The sequence below is a fragment of the Erithacus rubecula genome (assembly GCF_903797595.1).
Source record: "Erithacus rubecula genome assembly, chromosome: 19".
Lineage (NCBI taxonomy): Eukaryota > Metazoa > Chordata > Aves > Passeriformes > Muscicapidae > Erithacus > Erithacus rubecula.
The window spans coordinates 1,902,870-1,925,166 of record NC_136671.1 but is presented as its reverse complement, the minus strand read 5'-3'; the positions used below and the strand labels follow the sequence as shown (position 1 = coordinate 1,925,166).

Sequence of the window (22,297 nt, the reverse complement as noted above, 5' to 3'; positions counted from 1 at the left end):
GGGAGGTAGAAAAGAGGCGGATTTTATTGTGGCGGGGCGGTACATAAATACACAAATACACACGGAGCGGGCACGCCGCGGCTCCGGCCGGGGGTGGTGGCGTGGGGCGAGTGTGCGCTGCCAGCCCGGCCGGGAGCGGCGGGACGAGAGTCAGTGCATGGGAGCATCCCGGGTGGGAACCGCGGCGGGATGAGCGCGGGGCAGTGTCCAGCACCGGCACCCGGCACCAGGGAGGGAGAGAGAGAGGGGGCCCCTTGTCTATGTACAGATCGGTACAAAATCCTAACGCGTGCTGGGGATACAACGCAGCCGCGCCTCGCAGGCCTCCTCCTCGGCAGGCAGGGTCCGTGTCCTTCAGAGCCCCGGGCTGCGGGATCGTTCCTCCCCGGCAGCGTGGGCAGCAGCGAAGGGCTGCCGCGGAGAGTTGTGTAAACATAGGAAATGCCGTGGGATCAGTTCTACAGGATAGGGTTCAGATTAGTTACGAGAGAACGAGCCCATTCCGTGGCCTGATGGCTTTTGGGATGCTATTGCTAGACGAGAGCGGCTGCCCTTGCCTGTACAGAACACGGCAGCTGCTTTTACATTGATAGCAACTGAAGCTGGGGCTGCTGGAACTGGAGAGGAGCAAACTCTGTCACTTGTGACAGACACCTGGTGAGTCAGATGCTGAGCCTGGAAGGAAGCCAGCAGTGGCAGAGAGAGCCCTCTGCGTGGCTGCTGGAGGTGAAGGGAGACATAGGGGAGCGTGCAGGACACAGGCTCATCTGAAGGAGTTGGAGGGGGACGTGCAGCTGAAGAAGTCCTGGCTGATCTGGCGTGGGTAGCCCTCCAGCACCTTCACCTGCACCGGATCAAACTTCCAATAATCTCGGCCTCTCAGGAAATAGGCAAAACCTGTGGGGGAAAGAGGAGGGTTTAGAAGAGACAGCATTCATTCAAAGCTCTTTCCCGGAATTTTGTTCATCTGTCACTCTGCAACACATGCAGTACTGAAAGGGAGCTGGAAGAGGCAGGAGGTTTTACTTGAACCCAGACCGGTGGCATTCACTTTTCTTTCACATTGTTTTGGTTTCAATAAGACATCTAGTTTTACTTTTTGGACAGTAAATAGGATGGATTTTATTTTATTTTCCTGGTGGCTTTAAGTATGCTGTATGCTTGTAGTCACTCTGCCCTGTGAGGGCAGAAGATGTCAGGGACAGGCAACTTGGGAAGACCTCAGAGTATCTGTTCCTGTGGGCAAGCTGGCCTGGAATTTAGATTTTGGAAGCAGTGAGGAGCAGTGGGGAGTTGTTTCACTTCATCCTTAGAGAGGAGAGAGGCACTCACCACACTTGTCACCCTAAGCACTCTGGCTGTCCCCAGTATTTCTGTGGCACTGTTTTCAGCATGGGGCACTCTGGGGAGGACTGGTCATTACCAAAAGCAGCCTGTTCTTTGTTCAGCTCCCCAGGTTGAAGTGTGGGCAATGTTTCTGTTGTCTTCTCATCACTTCCTTTGGCAGGAGCAGTAAGAGGTGGGCAGGACTCTGTGACCATTCCGGTCAGATATTTGACTTCTCTCTATCATACTTACATATCAGTTGCTGCAATTAATGAAAATGAAGCCTCTCAATTCTCTACCCACTGGAGGGAACTGCTCCTCTACACTGAGATGTGTTATGGTTGGGAAATACCCACCACTACCACATGTGTAAACCTGCCCAGCTCCTGCAGGCCGTGCTGGTGCTGCACTGACCAAACTCATCCTGGAAGGCAGCGTCGATCTCGGCCGGGACGCCGCGCCAGTCAGCCATGGCCCGGGGGTAGATGTTGTCCACCTGGCGCCTCTGCGGGCTGAAGCGCCAGTAGTTGCCTCCACTGAAGATGTAGATCTTGTTCTTCTCAGCCCCCCACACCAGGGCTGCCTGCACGGGGGATGCAGGGAGGCCCAGCTCCACGATGGGTGTGGGACCAGATACCCGTCTCTCACCATCATAAATCCAGTATTGAGAATCTATTGAGGGGACAGAAAAGGGGGTCAAAAACTCTGATAATTTGGCAGTGAACTGTGCTACTGGAGCAGAGCTGCCACAGGAAGCTGTGCCTGAGAGGCAAAAACTCCAAGTGTAATGGACACTGCCACTGTTGTGTGTCCAAAACGCTGTCAATGCATTGACATCCCACCTCAGTTCAGCCTGGTGGGTGTTGGTGGGGGACATTTCAGCAGCATTTTTCTCTATTTGTGGAAGTTATAAAGGACTTGTCTGGAGGGAGCAGCCTCTGCCCTGCAGCTTCAGCACATGGGAATCATGTGGGCATGCACAGGCACAAAGGGGGCATGTGGCTGGAAAGGAGCAAGCTGCAGAAACCAGGAAGGATTTGCCAAGCTGATAGAGAGACTGGAAGCACAGTTCCAGATTAGATTAAAATGGGAATCTCTGTAATTAGCCTATGGCATGTAATACCTTCCCCTTATCTCATTTTAACTCACCGTAGGAGCCTGCCAATTTTAGCACTGTAAGTCCTTGTGTGCAGCTCAGGTGCTCAGAAATGTGTTTGTGCAGGAGCTCTGCCTGCAGAGCCATGGTGTGATTTTAATACTTGGTTTCATGGAGTGTTGATGAGTTCCCATGTCATTTTGCATCCCTGCTATTGAACCTACACTTGGGGAGAGCCTTAAAGAAAACAGTGGAGCTGAAACAAGGTTTATTGCTGGCCTGGAACCCCAGAGATGACCAGGAGGTGGTTTTGTTTTTAATCCTTCTGGCTGCTGGAGATTGTCTGGCACTGCACCCAGGTTCCCTGTAGGCTCATAAAGTCACAGGGTACCAAGGAAGTTCCATGTTCAGGTCTCTGAGGAGCAGAGAAAATGCTGTCCACCCCCTAAGCAGGGCCCTGGGGACACAGGCACAACCAGGGAAGCTGCTGGGGTCCACTTTTGGCACAGTGCTTCCCATGACAGATGGAGAGGTGCAGCAAATGTTCCCTTCTTCCTCCTCTGCCAGGGCAGAGGCTCATTACAAGTGTTTGTGTTCCAGGGAAGGAGAATGGGACATTGTGGCTGTGTTTAAAATAAAAGTGATCCCTTGTTCTCTCTTCTGTCCTCAATGCCTGATAAAGAGTTTTAATAGATAAGGAAACAAATAACAGGGATTACTGGATTGCTGAGGATTTCCAGATTCATTCCCTCAGGAACCTGCCGAGTCCTGACTACCCCTAAATAACTGAGAAGCATTTCTGAGCCATCTGATCCCAGCCCAGCTCTCACCTTGGAAAAACCAGATGTTGCCCAGAGGGTCCTCGAAGGTGGCATCGACAGAGGTGGGGATGCCCTGCCAGTGGCGGGAGGCCAGGGCTGGGTACCCGTCCTGCAGCTGCCCAGCCCGCAGGCGCCACACGTAGCGCGACCTGAAGAAGAACAGCTCGCCCCGGATGGTGGCGGCAGCATCGAACGCTGTGTGGCAGGCGTCGGGCTGCCCAGCCTGCCAGAGACACGGGTCAGCACCCAGGTCAGCACCCAGCCCTGCGGCCAGGCAGCTGCGCAGCTGGGCTGGGGTTGTGCTGCCAGAGATCCCTCCCTGCACACCCCAGCGAGGGCACAGGGCAGCCATTCGCTCACCTCCACGTTGGTGATCTCATTGGTTTCCAGGCCTGGCTGGGGCAGCTCTGCTGGCTGAGTTGGGGTTGGGGTTGGCTCAGGCTCTGCTGAGGGTTTCCCGTACAGGTGCTGGATCCCTTGCTTGTCATCCTCGCTCAGGCTGAGGGGGTAGCGGAAGATGTAGAAAGGAGACATCAGGGACTTGGAGACAGCTGTGTGCTGCAGGCCCAGCACGTGGCCAAACTCATGAGCAGCCACTTGCAGAAGGTCAGTGCCTACAAAGGGAAAAGATGGAAGATACTTCTGTCTACTCACGTGCTTTGGCCTCCTGAGCCTGTTCTGACCAGTTACCAGACACTGACGTGTGTTGTAGGAGTCCAAAAAGAGGAAAGAGAAATCTGCCTCCAACTATATTGTTCCCAGATATCTCCTGTGTAGCTCCAAAATATGTTTGTGGGATTTTATTAAAGGAGTCAGACAGCACAGTGAATGGATTCACTAGTTCAGAAGCACCACGAGTCAATTCATACACTTGAGTATTAACTTGGACACATTGGTAATTTGCAATTCTGTTGTCAGAGGCTCTTGCCACCTCATCGGCTACCAGGAAGAAAAGATTTTCCATGCACTTTTGGAAAGGAGAAACTTGCACAGAGAAGGAAATCTAGACCAGAGGTGTAGGAGGGGGGATGGTAAGGCTGGTGTTTGTCCACTCAACCCTGAAGCAATTGTTGGCTAGAGCTGAAGTTTAGCAAGTCCCAGTTAGATCACTTCACTGTGGAAGATACTGGTGTGGGTGAAAGAGCTCTGGGATCAACACTTGGCAAAGGCTGCTGTCACACAGACAGCAGAGGGAGCTCATTTATTGCTTGTCTGGGGACTGTGTCAAGAAGGTGTCATTTAGAAATAAATCCATAAAAGATTATCTAATGTCAAGGCCTGAGACTTCTTCACCAGATTTAAACAGATTTATGGGAGACCATGTTTTAGGAATACATGACCTTGGAGAATCTACAGAAGGAGAGGGGGAAAAGGGGATTTCAGTACACAAACTTGTATAGTTTGGCAGGTTTTGTTTAGCTTCCAATGGGTCCTTTTTAAAGCTGATAAATTTCACTATGAGTGGAGCCTGTTTGTTGACAAGTCCCAGCATATTCATTCAGTTCCCTTCAGCCAGAAATCCTCCAAGCTGCAGCCCAAGTGATGAGAACAGCAGGGATGTATCAGCCAGCCTTGATGCTCCAAGCAGGATTTCCCTGCTGGCTCCAGAGGAGTAGGTCAGGCTCAGGGAAGCAGGTCACTTCTCAGCAGCAGGACCAGGGAGAATACAATGGGGAGGAACACTTAGGAAGGGTGGAGAGGGTGAGCCCTGTCCTTTCTCCACTGGCCAGCTTTACCTGGAAATTAATTACCTGATTAATTTGCACAGCGCTGACCTGATTAAATCAACACATCTAGGTCAGCTGAGAGAGTGGGATTTCTATGTCAGTGATTTATTACAAACTTCCAGACACTTGTGTTTAGCTTGGCAGCTCCTCACTTGCTGCTTTCCAGTGCTGGCAGATCAGTTGTGCTGTCAGGTTCTGCAGGGCTGAAGGAGCTGTGCTGGGCAGCATCCCTGTGTCCCTCATGGATGCTCCTCCACTGGGGTTGTGCAGTGACCCCAGGGCACACTTGTGCTCTCCCATCAGTAAAATGAGGATAAGGATGTCCCTGTCTCACAGAGCTGAGTCAAAGTTTTGTCCATGTTTATATCGTAAAGCTCTTTTCAGCATATTAAATGGCAATTAGCTCCAAAGAGCTTTTACAACAGTTATTTATGGATGATGAGGGGAAGAGGGAAATGCCATGGAATAGAGCTGGATTCTGGTGGGAACTGGTGTCCACTTTCAGTTCCTGGTTTGTCCCACCACTGTTTTATGGCAGAACACAGGAAAATCATCAACAACACAGGTAACTCCAACAGAGGATGAAAAGTGACAGAGCCCACCCCTCCCCCGGGAGCAGAAACACTTCTGCAAAGAGGTCCTGTGCTCTGTGACTCTTTTTTGGGCCAACATGAGCAGGGTTGGAGACACAGCAGTGCTGTGTCCCACACAGTCAGGCTGGCACTGACACAGGCTTTGGGGGAGCCCACTGACATGGCCAACATTTTTAGGAATCCCCAGAGAGGCCTGGGGTTAACTTGGGCTTTGTGATTATTTCGTTGTCCATGTAGATAAACTGGGAAGGAGGAGGAGGAGCTGACCTGGGTTAATTTTGGTGAGTTTTCCAGAAACTGCTGCTCTGGGCAGTGCTCCAGATGGTCCCAGGCTGTACTGCAGTATCTCATGAGATACTGTGACACCAGACCCTGAGTGCCCAAGCAAAGAGCTACCAGCTTGGATCTATTATTAGCAAAAATTTTAGAAAGAGTCTTGACTGGATGTGGCATTGTTTATGGTCAGAGCATTCCCAGGCCACGGGGACAGAGCAGGAGCCTGAGTGGTTTCCCTTTATGGGCTTGTTTGAGATGGTGAACAATGCATACAGGGACTGGGACTGAGACTGTTCTTTGGAAGGCAAAGGTGTCACACAGAGCTTGAGCCTCAGTTTCCCTTCATCCTTTCCTTGTTTCATTTCTAATGACTCCTGCCAAGGCTGGGTGCAATTCCCAAGTGGTAGGGCACACAGCCAGACTGAAGAGCCCTCTCTTGCTCCCCCCACACAGGAGGAGTCTGTGGGGAAGCTACTGGACACCAGCTCCGCTGTGGCTGAACGACAAAGAGCCCTGAATGCTAGCAGCAGGCTTCTGTGCGGTGGGACGTGACAGTGCTCCCCACAAAAGCAGCTGTCTCACAGTTTTTACAGGTCCCTGCTGGCACCCAGGGGATCAGTTCCAAGCTGAGTGGGAGGCCCCTGGGGCAGCCCCAGGTGCTGCAGTGCTGTGCCGTACCCAGGCTGTTGCCGATGGTCCAGGTCTCGTCGTAGTCGAAGTGCACGTCCCCTTCGCGGTGCGTCCTGGGGAAGAACGCGTGCGCCAGGATCCCCCCGGGCCCGTCGAAAGGCAGGTTGTCCCCGTGCCAGTACCTGCAGGACAGACACACTGCACCTCAGACAAAGGGCTGGGGAGCTCCAGCCCAGAACTGACTGTGGAGCCTAAAGAATTAAGGAGGTGACTGCCTAAGGCAAGACTGAGTTGATATTACTGAGTGGTGGGGGGGCTGGCAGCAAACCCAGCCAAACTCTCAGGTCCTCACTCAAGCCAAGCCACTGATGAGTAATGAAGGAAACCCATGAGAGACATGGCCACTTGAGAGAGCTGAGGGAGACAAATACACAGCATGCAAATCACATCACTGTTGGACAGTCTCCACTGCCCTCATTAGCTCTGTGCAAACACGCAGCTCAGGGAAGTCTTTGCCCCAGTGAGGATTTTGCCAAAAGGGAATTTCAGGCCAGGAGCCAAGATTCACTTAACCAAGAAACTATATTTGTCTTTGGGCAGACAGTTACATTGTTCAGTCAAGGGACAGGATGGAGGACCTGAAGATGGAAAGTCAAAACAAATGCTTAAGAAAACAGCCTGTGGGCAGAGAAACGTAAATGTACCAGGAAATTAATGAATTATCAGAAAGGGTGCTGTGCACAGGCAGTGTGGAACAGCTGCACTCACACCACGACCCAGAGGACTAAAACAACCCCAGTGCCTGAGAGCAGAAACACGAGCCCCATTGAAGGGTGTGAGCTGAGTGCTGCAGCCTGTGAGGGGGAGGAGTGCTGCTGCCCTGCTCACCTGGTGAAGTCGATGACAATGTCAGCCCGGCCCTCCTGCACCTCCCTGAAGGTCAGCGGGGTCACATCACTCCACACTTTCAATGCCTCCTCAATGGTCCTCCTCACCTTAGCTTTTACAAGTTGCCATGGGAACCTGACAATTCTGGAAGGCAACAGGCACTGGATGAGGAGAGCATCAGCTGCTCTCCCATGGGCAGGGCTGTCGCAGAGACAATCAGCAACACGAGGGTCACCATTCTCAGCACCAGAGCATCTCCCATCCACACATGCACTGCTCCAGCACCTCTACCAGGCAACACCTGCAGCAGATACATCCCATCACTTTAGAACACTCTGGCTGGTGTGCCACAGTTCCCTGGAGAGTTTTGCAGATTCTGTTTTGTTTTGAAGTGCCAAAGCACTCTCCAGGTCTACCCTTGTAATGCCACCACTACAAAGATTCCTGAGAGTGGTGTGATGTGATTTCTTCTCCTCAATCTCTGTTTTTGCCCCTGGAAATTTAGGTTCATCAGCAGTTGCTCCCACTTCCTCCAATAACAAGAGCAGATGAAAGGTCTGCCACAGAGGCAAGTTTCTTTACTTTCCACCAACAGTGTTGCTGTATGTAAGTCTCTGCTATCGACCAAAAAAAAAAAAAAAAGAAAAAAAGAAGCCTTTCTGTTATCTGCAGCCTCCTGATGGTGTGAGGAATGTCTCCTGTACTGGATTAAGCAAAAGATGATTTACATGCTGTCAAGGTCCATATGAGTGTGCTCACTTCCCCACTCATACCCCTGAGGGCAGCTGGGGAGGCAGCACAGCCTCCCACAAGTCTGTAGAGTAGATTCACAGCTGAGAACGTGTGGGGTGATTTGGGCAAAACTTTACACTGAAGTGGTGTTTGTGGGACCATCAATAACAGCTGAATCAAAAGATCTTTCAAAAATAAACTGTGAGGTGAGGCCTGGCGGGGTGGCTGTGGGGGCAGAGGCACAGCAGGAGAGTGATGGGAGGGAGGCTCAGCTCAGCACACGTGTCACTGTCCCAGTGTTCCTGTTCCAGTGTTCCTGTGTCACTGCCCCAGTGTTCCTATGCCCACTATGTCCCCAGTGTCACTCTCCCTGTGTCCCCTGTGTTCCCTGTGTCACTGTCCCTGTGGCCCTTGTGTCTCCGTGTCCCTGTGTCACTCTCCCTGTGTCCTCTGTGTCACTGTCCCTGTGTCCCCTGTGTCACTCTCCCTGTGTCACCTGTGTCCCCTGTGTCACTGTCCCCATGTCACTGTCCCTGTGCCCCCTGTGTCCCCTGTGTCACTGTCCCTGTGTCCCCGTGTCCCTGTCCCAGTGTGAGGGCAGTGACCCTGTGTGCCCAGGGGTGCAGGGTGGGGCTGGCCAGGGCGATGTGCTGGGCAGGGTGGGAGGGCAGCTGTGTCTGTGGGAGCTCTGGAGGGGCTCTGGAGGTGCTGGGGACAATCCTGTCCCGTTCAGCACTTGCTCCCCTGCTCCCAGGGCCACAGCCCAGTGCAGGCAGCCCGAGCTGTGTGGAGCAGCAGCCCAGGCTGGTCCATGGCAGGCCTGCCTTACCTGTAGGTGAGGTTGGTCTTGTGCCAGCGGCCCCCCGAGAGCACGAAGCGTTTCTGGCGGCTCCGGCCGGGCAGCGGCGGCAGGTCGGGCACCCCGCAGCGAGGGGGGTTCCAGGCAGCCCCCCCAGGCAGCCCCTTGGCTGGCACAGCCACAGCATTCACCAGGGCAGACAGCCAGGGAGCCTGCTCCTTCCAGGGGGGATGCTTGCGAGACACCTCCTGGAAGGGAAAGCAGAGCCACGGCGTCGGTGTCCATGCAGAGCTCCACTCTGCACAGGGCTGCTCCCCCAAACACGCTGAGCTCCCTGGCCCTGCTCCTGCTGAGCTCCCTGGCCCTGCTGGCTCACACCTGGGAGCCACTCTGTCATGCCATGGCACCCACCAAGCACTCAGCTATTTTTGGTCCACGTTTCCTTGGCAGCTGGCCGGCAGGAAATGCTTCTGCAGGCTGTGGATGAGAACCAGACCCTTCAAGTATAAAACAAATCGCTGGGGAATAAATTCTCCCCCTTTGCCCTACATCCTTTATTCCCTCCTGGCCCCGGGTGGAGGTGACATTAATGGGAGGAAGTTCTTTAGCCCAGCAGGCAGCTGTGCTCCCTGCTGTCATTTCCGTGGTGTCCCCTTGCTGCCCTGGCACGGGGCAGGTCTCAGCAGGGCACAGGGACCCGGGGTGACAGCCCAGAGAGCGGCAGTGACTGCCCCTGCAGCCCCATCACTGCCAGGGAAAGGACTGCACCACATCCCCTCGCCTCACTGATTCTGCCTGGCATAACATCTCCTGGGCTCTCCCACACTTAGTTGGAAAAGCAAGGTTTCTCCCAACAACATTAATTAATGCTGATTAGCTGATTTCCACCGGTTTCCCATGTGACAAAAGGACTGTATTGCCACCATGAAACACAGCCCAGGTGTCACCTCCAACCTGCTGTGAGGCATGTGGGGTGAGAGCTGCTTGGTGCACATCACTGTGCTGCAGAGGGCCAAACACAGATTATTTTTTTTTTTTTGTCTGATTTTGTGCAGGAAATGCACAAAGGTGTTTGAGCGGATGAGGAGGAGGTGCAGCAGTGGTGCATCTGCAGGCCCTGTCCCACAGGGCTCCAGAGGCAGCACCTGGGCTGTAGGCAGGTTATTCCTTCCTCTGCAAAGAGCTGCCTCCTTCTAGGCCAGCTTTGCTGGCTGTCCTGGCAGGGACAGGGAGGTGAGGATGGCCAGGTGCCAGAGCTGCCATAAGCTGTGTAATCCACGTGCTGCCAGCACTCTGCCCCACAATGAGCCCATTCATGCAGCTGGGATGGGGTGTCAAGGCCCTGGCATTGATTCCACCCCTGAGCCCTGGCCTTGCAGTGCCCCAGGAGGGACAGGGAGGCAGGCAGGGCACAGAGGGTGCACTCTGGGTGTCCACACACCATTCAGGCTTTTTGTGTGTCTGTCTCCACTCCAGCCCGTTGGCTGTGCTCCTCAGACAGACAGACAGACAGACAGCCTTGGTGGCTTGGCACCTGCCAGCCTTTGCCTCAGAGCCATTGATACAATCCTGGTGTCCCAGTGCACTTTCACACACCACAGCACATGCAGAGAGACAGAGAGAGAAAGCCTTTTCACATCCTGGGCAGCAGAACCTGCCCAAGGCAGCAGCAGTGGCACTGAGCATCCATTCAGGGCTTTAGGGGGAGTCCCAGAGGAGTCTGCAGGCTGAGCCCTGGAGCCCTGCCAGCCTGCAGGTACCTGTCTCTCAAAGAGGAGCTCTCAGAGCCACCTGGCACCCAGCCTGGGCTGGCAGCTCCTGCCTGCAGTGGACAGCTGGCAGGGGAAGCTGACAAAGTTCCTGTTCTGGCCAGCACCTTGCTCTGAGCCCTGGTGACACTGCAGCACACAGTGGCAGCTGTGCCCCCAAAGCTCAGCCTGGAGCCTGCTCAGCTCCTGGCTGCTCTCAGGAGCACCCACTGCAGGTCCTGGCAGCTCAGGACTTGGGGTGATGGCTGCTCCTGCTGTTCCAAGGCCAGGAAGTGCAGATCACTGTGAAGCTTAGGAGCATTGGGAAACCCCCAGGAGTTGCTGGGGTAGGTGAGTGGGCAGAGGCTGACCCAGATGTCTCACCCCTGGTTTTTTGTCTGGATGATGCTCTGCACATCCTGGCAAGGCCAGTTGTCTCACAGGCTGGGGCCAGTGGCATAGACTGGAGACCATCACTCTCCTCTGACCAGGAGCAGAGGGAGGAGAAGGTGCCTGTTTCCTTCCTGCCTCGAGGAATCCCATGCTCTGAGGCAGACCAGAGGCAGCTTTTCTCTCCCCTCTTTGGTCAGCTCAAGGCCACTGCTATGAATCCCAGCTTTCTAAACCCTTGTTTGCAGTACCAGGACCCTCCCTGCTGCTCCTGCCCTTTGCAGCCTCAGTCCTGGAAGGTCTGTGAGTGGCTCTGGGTGGGGCAGGAGGCCAGCCCTGCCCCGCCTGTGCCCCTGCACAAACAGTGACTCTGTCCCTGTCGTCACTGCACTGACATCAGGACCATGGCAGGAAAGGGCTGGGAAATGCCACTGCAGGCTCAGCTGGCCAGGGGAAATGTGACAGGCACAAACCACTTGCCAAACAATGCTCAGGGAACACCCAGGCTGGAGAGCTTGGTCTCCTTGGCTGGACACACCTTGCTGCAGGCACTTCCCAGGGATCAGATATCGTGTCCACTTGTTTAAGGTTGCATCCTTCCCACCCAGTGCTGAGCCCAGCCTCTCGTGGGGAAATCCTGCTTTGCTCCCTGAGCAGTGGTTCCACACCCAAACTGCATTGCTGAGGGTTCACTGAGGGTCCTGCTGCTGCTGAAGCTGCTGCAGAGCTGTGAGGGGAGGGCACTGCCTGCTGTCAGGGCATCCCCACTTGTCCCATCCCACCAGCAGAGGGGAAGCGATTCCTGAACACAAAAGCAAAGGAAAATCCCTGCAACCCAGGACATGCTTTGTCCCAGCAGAGTGCAGAACAGATCTGAGCCTCTGGCTGAGTGTGTGCAGCCACCTGCACTGCCCCTTTCATGACCCACAGCTGCCTTGTGGTCAAGGAAGAGGCCAGGGCTCTGCACTGGAGGCTGATCAGTAAATGTGAATACAGCACAGAGAGAGGATTCCTTGAAACCAAGGCTGAGGGCAGTGAGACAACAGAGGAGCAAAGCTGTATGCAAAGAGGGCTGTGCTGCAGGCTGGTCACAGCTCCTCACAAAGAAAATGCCTCTTGCTGCAGCCTTGTGGCTGAGAGGCTGAGGGGGCAGGAGGGAATGGCCAGATCCCACAGGACAGCAGAAACCACAGCAGAGGTACAGGCTGCCCACTCAGTTCCTCACAGCCTTATCAGCCCTCTAGGGCTGTGATACAGCAGCCAGCACCTCTGGGTCTGCTGAGCCAGATGAACACCAGCCAATCTTCCCAGGAAGTGTTCCAGCCATCCCAAGGAGCCAGGAGCATCTTTAACCTCAGTGTGGTGGGCAGCAGTCACCCTGCAGAGCTCTGGGGAGCAGCCCAGCTGCAGTGGAATATCAGCACTGTGCCTGGTGCTGACAAACCCACGGCTCTCTGTGCCTGCTCCATCCTCCTCTGCCTGCCCTGAACTTAAACTTGTGTCCTCCCCTGTGTACCTGGCCTCCTGGCTGAGCCATGGACATGAAAGGAGAGCCCTCTCCCTGTCAGGCATGAGCCACTGGGCAAGTCACAGCCTGAGCCCCATCAGTCTTGGATGCTTCCCCTGACACTGGGGCTGTTTCCCCAGTTGGGGAATGAGCTCAAGGACTTTGTTCCCATTTCTCTGTCCCTTATGCTCCTACTTTTCAATTGCTTCCATTTCTGCTTTCTCCTTTTGTAGCATTATCCTCCTCCTACCCACCAGCCTTCACCTCAGAGCTCTCCTGCCCTTATTTCAGTGGGGAAGGACAGCAGAGATGCTTTCTCCTGCAGTCCTCAAGCAAGACAGTACCCTCACCCCATTTTTGTCCACTGTGGGGTGGCTATGCCCCCCATGGGCTCTGCACCCCCTGAACAGCAATGTTCCTGCCTGAGACCAGCATTGTTCTCCTGATGCACAGACAGCTTTTTGTCCAGCCTGCCTCTCAGCCCAGCATGGATTTGCAGGGGTTGGATTTGGAGGTGCACCTACAGCTGGTGGTTAATGGTCAAACTGGAACCAGCTTCATTCTAGTCAGGTTGTGTTCCAGGAGCAGCCTGGGCTCAGAAGGTGCTGATGCTGCAGGTGAAATTTCATGGCAGAAACCTGATTGTGCTGTGGTCAAAGCACTGTTAGTGGAAACAATGCCCAGGCAAAGCCACCAGATTTACTGCTCCTGCCTCCCTCAGGACAAGGCAGAGCCTGCCAACCCCTCTAGGAATTCTTTGCTCACACAAAACACTCCTGGAGCACTGGCTCCTCCATGGGGGGCTGCAGCTGGTCCCTCTGCAGACACAGCCAGGCAGAGCACAAAGGCTGAGGCCAAACAGGAGCTGCTGCAGTGCCTGGCCCTGCACACACACTTGGATTCTCCCCTCCATCCCCTCCCACAGCCCATGGCAGCATCCAGCAATGCCTCCCAGGGCCTGACAGTTCATTTCCGGATTGCTTGGTGGTAGTTGTTGTTGGCAAAGAAAAAAGGAAAATGTTTATTTTTCCTAAGCAACGTGGAACATGAAACATTACAGACTGCAAATGTTTATGCCCACATAGAGAATGAGAAGAACCAGGCTTTGGTATAACAAGAGAAAGCAATGAATAAACACTGTGGGACTATTTTTATTATCAGACACTTTAATTATGTGACAGTTTGTGAGACTATTCCATCAACAACACCACAACCAAGCTGCTGGTGTCACCCAAGCAACAGTTTGCCAGAAACAGGAGTACTTGCAGAGCAAACAAGCCCCAGGATGCTGACATAGCAGAAGGTTTCAAGAGCCCTTAATCTGATGACCTAGAAATGCCCTTGAAATGAAGAAACTGCTCTAGGATGTGGCACACTACTGACAGGGGAGGAAGGGGGTTGAGATGTTTTGTTCATTGTGTGGTTACATCCAAGTTAAGGGGAGCCACAAGCTACCAGTGCCCCTCTCCTGCCCAAATCCACCAAGAGGAGGAAGTCTGGTCCCTGCCTGTCCTTGCTGGGACTCCTCCATCTGCACCAGGATCTCAGTGAACATCTAAAAACACGTGTGAAGCCCTGAAGTGCTCTGCTTCTCATTTTGCTGGCAGCTGTGTGCAGACTCAGCTGTGCTTCCATTCACTTCAGGCTGAGCCATCCCCAGTGCACCAACACCCACAAACCCTTCATTTACCTATTTGGGATTAGTACCAAAGAGATAGGAAGAACTAGAATCAGCATCCCTGCAGGACAGCTTTCCACCAAAAAACCCTTTTCAAACAACTCCTACACAGCACATCCCTTCTCCTGCAGAGCCCCACAAGTTATGGTGCCAGGGCAGGGTAAGTGTGGGGGAAGCAGCATAACCTGGGGAGGGGGATGCCCCCCAAAACTGCTTCTCTGCTGTCCCTCCCTGACCCAGCTGCCCCCCAAGCCCAGCCACACTGCAGGCTGTGCATGTGTGCTGCCTGTGGGAGCACAAACACAGCAAACCCGCTGCAGAGTAACTACTTACATGTGTCCTGAGCCTCTCCCAGAGCAGAAGATAAACATGCCTAAAATTACCCCAGCACTGACTGCAGGATTTAAATAGCCAAAGCAAGGAGTGCAACTCAAACCCTTCCAGCAGGAGCTGCCTGAGCCTGGAGCGAGGCAGGCAGGGCAGAGCCCTGCTTCCAGAGGGAACCTGCTGTGCCAGGGGAGCTGCAGACCCCGGGGGGCTGTGCTGGCAGCTGGGAGGGGACTCGCCACTTCTCCACGGAGAGAGAGCTCCCCGTGCTCGGGCTTGGATTTCCCAGGGGAGCCAAAAGCAAGGCAGGAATTCGGAGCCTGCGCGTGCACGGCCCCGAGCACTGCAGAGCTTTTGTTCTCCAGTTTTACTGTGGACACCAGACACAGCCTTTATTCTGCTCTCAGCTTTCTCTTTCTTTCTTTCTTTAGGCATTAATATAAAAGTGAAGGAGCTTTACAGGGCTTGCCTCAAAGAACACAAGTCCTTCTGAAACTTGCCCTATAGCCCAGCTTTAAAATTAATCTCAGCCCTTGATTTCCTCCCATCAGCTGCTGCTACTGTGACTCGTTATTGGAGCACAAACAGCCGGGGTGCAGCACTCCTGAGCTGTCCCAGGGCCAGCACAGCTCAGGGAATTTCTGTGCTCTGTCTCCAAGGAGTGTGAATCTCCTTTCCTGGCTCAGCCCCTTGGCTCTTTCTCATTCATCACCTGACAGCAAAAGGTGCCCAGACAGGAAATTGGCTTCTGTCAGACATTAGGGAAACATCTCTTTGTGCAACAGGCTGGGAGCAGTCAGTCAGAACAGGGAATGCTGTGAGAGAGGGCAGAGTGGCCAGGGCAGGGGCTCTGCCAGCCCGGCAGTGCCACCCCGGCTGTCCCACACTCACTTTTCCCTGGCCGGGAGAGGAGAGGGGTGCTCTGCTGCCAACTTGCATCCTGCAAAACTGCCTTCACCTCAGAGGCAGCAGAATCACCTTCAGGAGCCCTGACACCAGGTGAGGAACCCAAAAGAGCAGCTATTTGGATGACAGAACTGCTATTTGAAAGGTTGGGAAGTCATCTGTCCATTTCCAGCCCAACCAATGCAGTCACCATCTCTGCCAAGACTGAGTCAAACACACCAATCCCTGAGCCCTGCACAGCTGGTCAAATACACAAGCACAAGGATTTCCTGAACAAAACATACCTCCAGGAGTATCACCTAGAGTTACTCCAGCCAGCAGAGAAGGATTGGCATTCCCAGGGCAGAGCACTAGCCTGGCATGAGGAAGAAATCACCTCTCTGTGGGCAGACTGCCAGCTGGGGGCACCTCTGGAGTGTGGTGGTGGGTTTGATGGACCAGGAGTCTGAGCAGCCCTGGACCCCTGCACTAACTCTGTGCTCTTCAGTAATTTGGAAGCTCCCACTTCTAGGGGCACTGGCCAAGCCAGCAGAGCCCCAGCACCCTCAGCAGCCACTGAGCAGTGTGAGCACCGGCAAAAGGAGATGAACCACGGCTGTGGGGCTGGGCTGGGCTCAGTGTGAAACCCTGCCTGGCTCTCCCCGCCCCCGGGATCCCACACAGGTCCTCGCTGGCAGCAGGACCAGGAGCAGAGGCCGTGCAGGCTCCCCCAGGAGCAGAGGCTTGCACGGGGCAGAGCAGGAGGCAGCTCCAGCCCAGCCCGTGTCCCGCAGGAACCAGCAGCCCCAGCTTCATGCGGGTGGAGCTCTGCCCTCCCAGCCCAGCACTGCTGCTCCCCGACAGGACAGAATCCCCCAGAACCATTCCTGGAGAGCAGAGTGCCACCACCGAGCCTGGCCTCACCCTCCCCAGAGCCGAGCCGAGCCGAGCACGGTGACATTTCGCCCGGAGGAACGCGAGCACTCCGGGGGCCAAGGCTGCTCTGTGCCAAGTCCCAGCCCACAGCAGATTTAGCAGCCAAGTTAGAAAGTACTCAGATGACAGAGCAGATAACAAAACCATCGACAGAACCTGAACTAATCCCCTTGGGCTGCTACTGGGCATTTGCTCTGTTATTGTTTTATGGCGCACCAGCCAAGCGCATGTCTATAATAACCCAATTACGCACGCACACATTCCCCGCACAAGGAGCTCTCCGTCTTCCCCCGTCCCCCAAATCCCTCGCACGCCTCCGGTTCTCTCTGGCAGCCGCAGTCCCAGGTGCTGGGATCGGGCAGGGTGTGCAGGAGGACAGAGCCCTGCTGCTCCTCTCCTTTGGTCCATCCCTTCAGTCTCGGTTCCCGTAACACTTCCCGGAGCTGCCGGCACAGTGTGCAGGGGGTGTTGGAGCAGCAGCGAGCGCTCTGCTGCCCGCAGGGCACGGGGGATGCCCTGTCCTCTCCTAAACTCCCGGTCCGTGTTCTCCCTCGGGAACACGGCTGTGAAAACTCCCCAACAAGCCAGAAGGAGCCCGGGCAGCGAGAGGCACCGCCGGGGCAAGAGCAGCCGTCCCGGGACCGGTGAGTCCCAGCAACGCTGCCCGTGCCGGCATCCCGAGAGCGGCTCGGGGATGGATGGATGGATGGATGGATGGATGGATGGATGGATGGATGGATGGATGGATGGATGGATGGATGGATGGATGGATGGATGGATGGATGGATGGAGAGCGGGGGGAAGGCGGTTCGTTCCGGAGAGATACAGCCCTCGGGACAGCACCGGGGGAAGGCGGCTCGTCCCGGGGAGATACAGCCCGAGGGATAGCACCGTGAGCAGAGAGGGGGCCCGGGACGGTCCCCACTCACCGGTTTGTGGCAGAGAGGCCCGGGACAGTCCCACTCACCGGTTTGTGGCGGCGGGCGGGCGCGGCGGGCGCGCAGTGCAGCAGAGCGGCCGCCAGCAAGGCGGCGGCGGCGGGCAGCGGCGGGCGGGCCATGCCGGGCGGCGGAGCGGGCTCGGACATGGGGCACAGGAGGAGGAGGAGGGTGGAGGGGTCCTCGCTGAGCCTTTTATCCCCCCACCGTGGCCGCCTGCCCTCCTCCTCGCGCCTCCTCCTGCTCCTGCCTTTTGTTCTCGCCGAGCCGCCGCTCTCGGGCCGGGGGGACTCGGCCCGGCGGCATCGCGGGAGGGGAGGGAGGGGAGGGAGGGGAGGGAGGGGAGGGGGGTCCCGGTCCCGCCCGGCCCGGCCGCTCCGCCCCGCCACCCCCGGGGGCGGAACGGGGCGGGACCCCCTCCCACGCCTCCCCGCGCTCGGCTCTGCCTTGGGGTGACTCCGAACGGGTCCCTTTAAAGGTGTCTTTCACCTCTCCTGCCTGAGGGTACCAAGGACTAAACACTGCAGCCCCCATGGGGAGCAGCTCAGAGCCGGGTTTAAAGGCATTTGCACCCATGCTTTGCTCACTGTTTCGCTCAAACCCTTCACTCACCCTTTCAAGAAGGATTTCCCTAGCAGGGATGCTGAGGGAGGGGAAAGAAAGGAACAACTCCCCATTTTGGAGATGCCAAAGTGCTCTCCATCTGCTCAGCCGCCTGGAGATGGAGGTAGCAATGCACAGACCTGGTTTCTTGGTTCCTGTTTCTAAGGAAGAAGCCCTGGATTGTGTCAGCATCCTCTCAGCAGACCGAGTTTAGCTGAAAATTGTTTCAAGAAATGTATTGCAAATAAGAAAACTTTGATCTCCAGCTGCCCGGGCTGGTGTGCAGGGAGTGGGTAAAGCTTCCTGACATCCCAGACTCTATTACTGCTTTATTTGTCTGTGATCAGTTGTTCATGTTTAGTTTTATGGGAACCATACTGGTGATGTAAATACTGGGTACGGTAAGCAGATGTGAGAAGAAAGAGCCTGGTCCTGGCTGCCTTTGGAAGGTGCTGCAGTGTTTAACTTGCAGGCTGTTAGCAAGATGTCCCTGCACTGGAGCACCACGCTCAGTGCATCCCTGAGGCCTTATTTGTAAAAGGGGATAGGGAAAAACACTTTGCACTGTGGAATTCACCCTTGTGTTATTCTGGCTGTGCCCCAGGAATGCAGAGCAGACCCTCATTTCTTGCCTTTCTCTGAGCCAGACAGCTGGGTCCCAGTGAAAAAAGCCTTCCTGCCTTTGTCTCTCTTTTCTTTAGTGTCTTTTCTTTTAGTGCTGGTGTCTCTGGGAGCTCAGTGTTTTCCAGCCCATGGCAGTGGAGCCCTGGGGAAGTGGGGAGAGGCATGGGAGCAGCCTGTAAGGCAGCAACTGGCAGCTTTGGCTCTTCTTAATGAAGGGAGAGAGACTTTTAAAGGGGCTGTTCTGAGAAACTTGGTCCTTGCAGAGATGGAACTATGTGTAAGAACTGCTGGCTCCTGCCAAGGCACTGTACACAAAAGAAAGTGCATGGTGTGTTTGGGATCACAGACATTTCCCAGCCAAGCAATAAGATGTTTAGCAGTAGAAAAAAGGCCCATTGGGTGTTCTGGGGGCTCACCTTCTGCAGAGGGCCCTGTGTGAAGCCTGCAGAATTCCTTTTTTGTGTTCCTGAGCTGGGAGCCCTCTCAGGCACTGCCTGTCCTGCTGTGCAGACCTCACCCCTCCTGTCTGCAGCCTGATGGATGCACAGAGCTGCTGCCAGACGAGCACAGGGCTCCCACCCCAGAGCACTGACAGTGTGACATCTCTCAGTGTGACATCTCTCAGTGTGACATCCCACTGGCTGCTTGCTTTCCTGCAGCTCCTGCCAGGCTGCAGCCAATGCTGGGCTTCTCAGGTCAGCTGCAGGAGCTCAGTGGAAGTTTTCATGGCTGAGAGGTGCCAGTGTCACTGATGTTGATGATTTAGCATCTCCACATGGAGCTCTTCTTGTTCAGCATCTGTTCAGGGCTTTCCAGTCCTAGCAAGTGGCAGAGCTGCCTTGTTTTTTCCAAGTCCTTCTGACCACAAGCATTAGCTCTTCTCCCACTCCCCTAAGGCATCCCAACAAGGAGGGCCTTGTGAACACCTGGGCAGGCAAAGCAGCATCGTAATGTGAGTCTCAGCAGGAAGCACCAGCTGGGGATAACCTCTCCCTGCAGAACAGCAGGTGCCAGGGGGAAAGAGGCTGTGCAAGAGGAAGAGAACTGCAGGTTTGTTTCTTTGTGAGCAGCAAAGAGGTGGAATAACTCAGCCCACAGGCCACTTGGGTGTGAAACTGCTGTAAGGCACTTGGGACTGAGAGGAGGTGGAGGAAGAGCTGTCTGATGAGAGCCAAGGGGAAAGGGGAGGGAAGTGAGAGAGAAACTGAATTTAAATGGATTAAGCCTGTCTGTCCAAAGTCCTTTGTTTCCTGCCACCTCCCTGGTGTGACTTTCACAGCTGTATTCCATGTGCCTGGGGACCTGGCTTGAGGTCCCCTGCAAAATCAGCACAGAGCTTTACACCTCCTGGGCATTTCCCTGAGCAGCTGGAACAGGGTCAGGAGCCAAATCCCCAGGACAGAGAAACCCCTTTGATTTCTCTGATGTCTTTCCTCCTCTCTCTGTAGGAGATAACCTCATGAATTGATGTCTCCAGCAGCACTGCTCAGTGGGTGACAAACAAGGACACATCCCCACCAGGCAAATTTCTGTTCTCACCTCTTGCTTTTGGGATTCCCCCTTTCTGTGGCCCTGGCACCTTGTTTTTCTCCTGGGCAGCCAAAGTGGGTGTTTCTACAGGTGATGATTGGTGGGAACAAGGCTGGGGGTCATGTGCAGTGAACTGCCCATGTTAACATGATTGATTAAATTATTTTTGAATTATGCAGTTCTCCTTCTCTGCTGGCAGTCTAAGACATGGGCATGGGGAGTGGGCAAGAAGAGGTTGTGAAGTGGAAACTTGGCCTTTGGGCTTGGCTTCACAAGTGGGAAGGTAAAGTAATATGCAAAATAAAGCAACACATGAAAATATATATTGGACAGCAAAGTGCTTTGCTTCAAATCTGTTTTGGGTTTTTTTAAATCTTTTAGATTAAAATGCTGGAACTGTGCAGGTTGTCCTGGGTCCAAACAGTGAACCTTGAAAACAGCCCCGCTCCCCTCCCCGCTCCCATCTCCTCTCCCATCTCCTCTCCCATCTCCTCTCCCATCCCCGCTCCCATCCCCGCTCCCATCTCCTCTCCCATCTCCTCTCCCATCTCCTCTCCCATCCCCGCTCCATCCCCTCTCCCATCCCCGCTCCCATCTCCTCTCCCATCCCCGCTCCCATCCCCGCTCCCATCTCCTCTCCCATCTCCTCTCCCATCCCCTCTCCCCTCCCCGCTCCCATCTCCTCTCCCATCCCCTCTCCCATCCCCTCTCCCATCCCCGCTCCCATCCCCGCTCCATCCCCTCTCCCATCCCCGCTCCCATCTCCTCTCCCATCCCCGCTCCATCCCCTCTCCCATCCCCTCTCCCATCCCCTCTCCCATCTCCTCTCCCATCCCCTCTCCCATCCCCCGCCCATCTCCTCTCCCATCCCCGCTCCATCCCCTCTCCCATCCCCTCTCCCATCCCCGCTCCCATCTCCTCTCCCATCCCCGCTCCCATCCCCTCTCCCATCCCCGCTCCCATCCCCGCTCCATCCCCTCTCCCATCCCCGCTCCCATCTCCTCTCCCATCCCCGCTCCATCCCCTCTCCCATCCCCTCTCCCATCCCCTCTCCCATCCCCTCTCCCATCCCCTCTCCCATCTCCTGTCCCATCCCCTCTCCCATCCCCGCTCCCATCTCCTCTCCCATCCCCGCTCCCATCTCCTCTCCCATCCCCTCTCCCATCCCCTCTCCCATCCCCTCTCCCATCCCCTCTCCCATCCCCTCTCCCATCTCCTCTCCCATCCCCTCTCCCATCCCCGCTCCCATCTCCTCTCCCATCCCCTCTCCCATCCCCGCTCCCATCTCCTCTCCCATCCCCGCTCCATCCCCTCTCCCATCCCCTCTCCCATCCCCGCTCCCATCTCCTCTCCTATCTTCTCTCCCATCCCCTCTCCCATCCCCGCTCCCATCTCCTCTCCTATCTCCTCTCATATCCCCGCTCCGTCCCCGCTCCATCCCCTCTCCCATCCCCTCTCCCATCCCCGCTCCATCCCCGCTCCATCCCCGCTCCCATCCCCGCTCCATCCCCGGCCTCCGGCCCCGGGCAGCCCTCGGTGCCGCGGTCCGGGCAGGGCAGGGCAGGGCCCGGCTGCAGCTCGGGAGCTCCGCCGCGCTGTTTGTTGTCAAATCATCTCCGGTCCCCGTGCCAGGAGCCGGGCGCACACAAACAGAGCCGGGCTCCGCTGGGAAGCGCTGCCTGCGAGACAAGCCAGGCGAGGAAAACACATCCATCTGCGTGTCTCTTGGCCTGAGCTGCAGTTTCATCTGCTGGCATTTTCCTGGCGTAGGCTCAGGGCGCACCACAGTTCACCTGGGGAGCCAGACGCCGGGGAGCCGCTCCCGTTCCTGCCCAGGGCTGCTGCTCCGGGCTGGGGCGGCTGCGCCGGTGGCGAGGAGCCGGCGGCTGAGCCCTGGAGCTGCTGGGGCTCGGGGCTGAGCCCGGGGACTGCGGGTCACCAAAGCTGTGCTCACCTGAGCCACAGCCCCAGAGAGAGCCCTGTGCCCCGCAGAGCCCGGGAAAGAGCTCCCAGCCGGCAGCCTGGGCACGGCAGGAGTGGCTGGGACACGGGGCAGGGCTCGGCTGCAGCCTGGGCACTGCAGGAGTTTAGGGGAGAGGCTCGGCTGCAGCCTGGGCACTGCAGGAGTTTAGGGGAGAGGCTCGGCTGCAGCCTGGGCACTGCAGGAGTTTAGGGGAGAGGCTCGGCTGCAGCCTGGGCACTGCAGGAGTTTAGGGGAGAGGCTCGGCTGCAGCCTGGGCACT

At 55.8% G+C, this 22,297-nt stretch overlaps 1 protein-coding gene across 1 annotated transcript; it reads right to left on the bottom strand.

Moving 5' to 3' along the window:
- Window positions 1–6: 6 nt before the first annotated feature.
- MMP11 (matrix metallopeptidase 11) lies at window positions 7–17,617 on the bottom strand. The gene is made up of 8 exons (XM_079322300.1): window positions 17,327–17,617; window positions 8,919–9,136; window positions 7,358–7,501; window positions 6,518–6,651; window positions 3,604–3,857; window positions 3,253–3,466; window positions 1,741–1,998; window positions 7–897 (listed from the first exon to the last, which is right to left on the bottom strand). The coding sequence occupies exons 1-8, from the start codon at window positions 17,444–17,446 to the stop codon at window positions 764–766; spliced, it is 1,476 nt and encodes a 491-aa protein (XP_079178426.1). The 5' UTR covers window positions 17,447–17,617; the 3' UTR covers window positions 7–763.
- Between the last annotated feature and the right edge of the window lie 4,680 nt (window positions 17,618–22,297).

Bases quoted from the DNA above. Each gene is read 5' to 3' on its own strand.
- MMP11 (XM_079322300.1), bottom strand. From the start codon at position 17,446: ATGTCCGAGCCCGCTCCGCCGCCCGGCATGGCCCGCCCGCCGCTGCCC. The intron at 3,858-6,517 runs GTACGGCACAGC...TTCCCTTTGTAG, and splicing joins GACCATCGGCAACAGCCTGG to GCACTGACCTTCTGCAAGTG. The intron at 898-1,740 runs GTCAGTGCAGCA...TTTCCCCCACAG, and splicing joins TGCCTTCCAGGATGAGTTTG to GTTTTGCCTATTTCCTGAGA.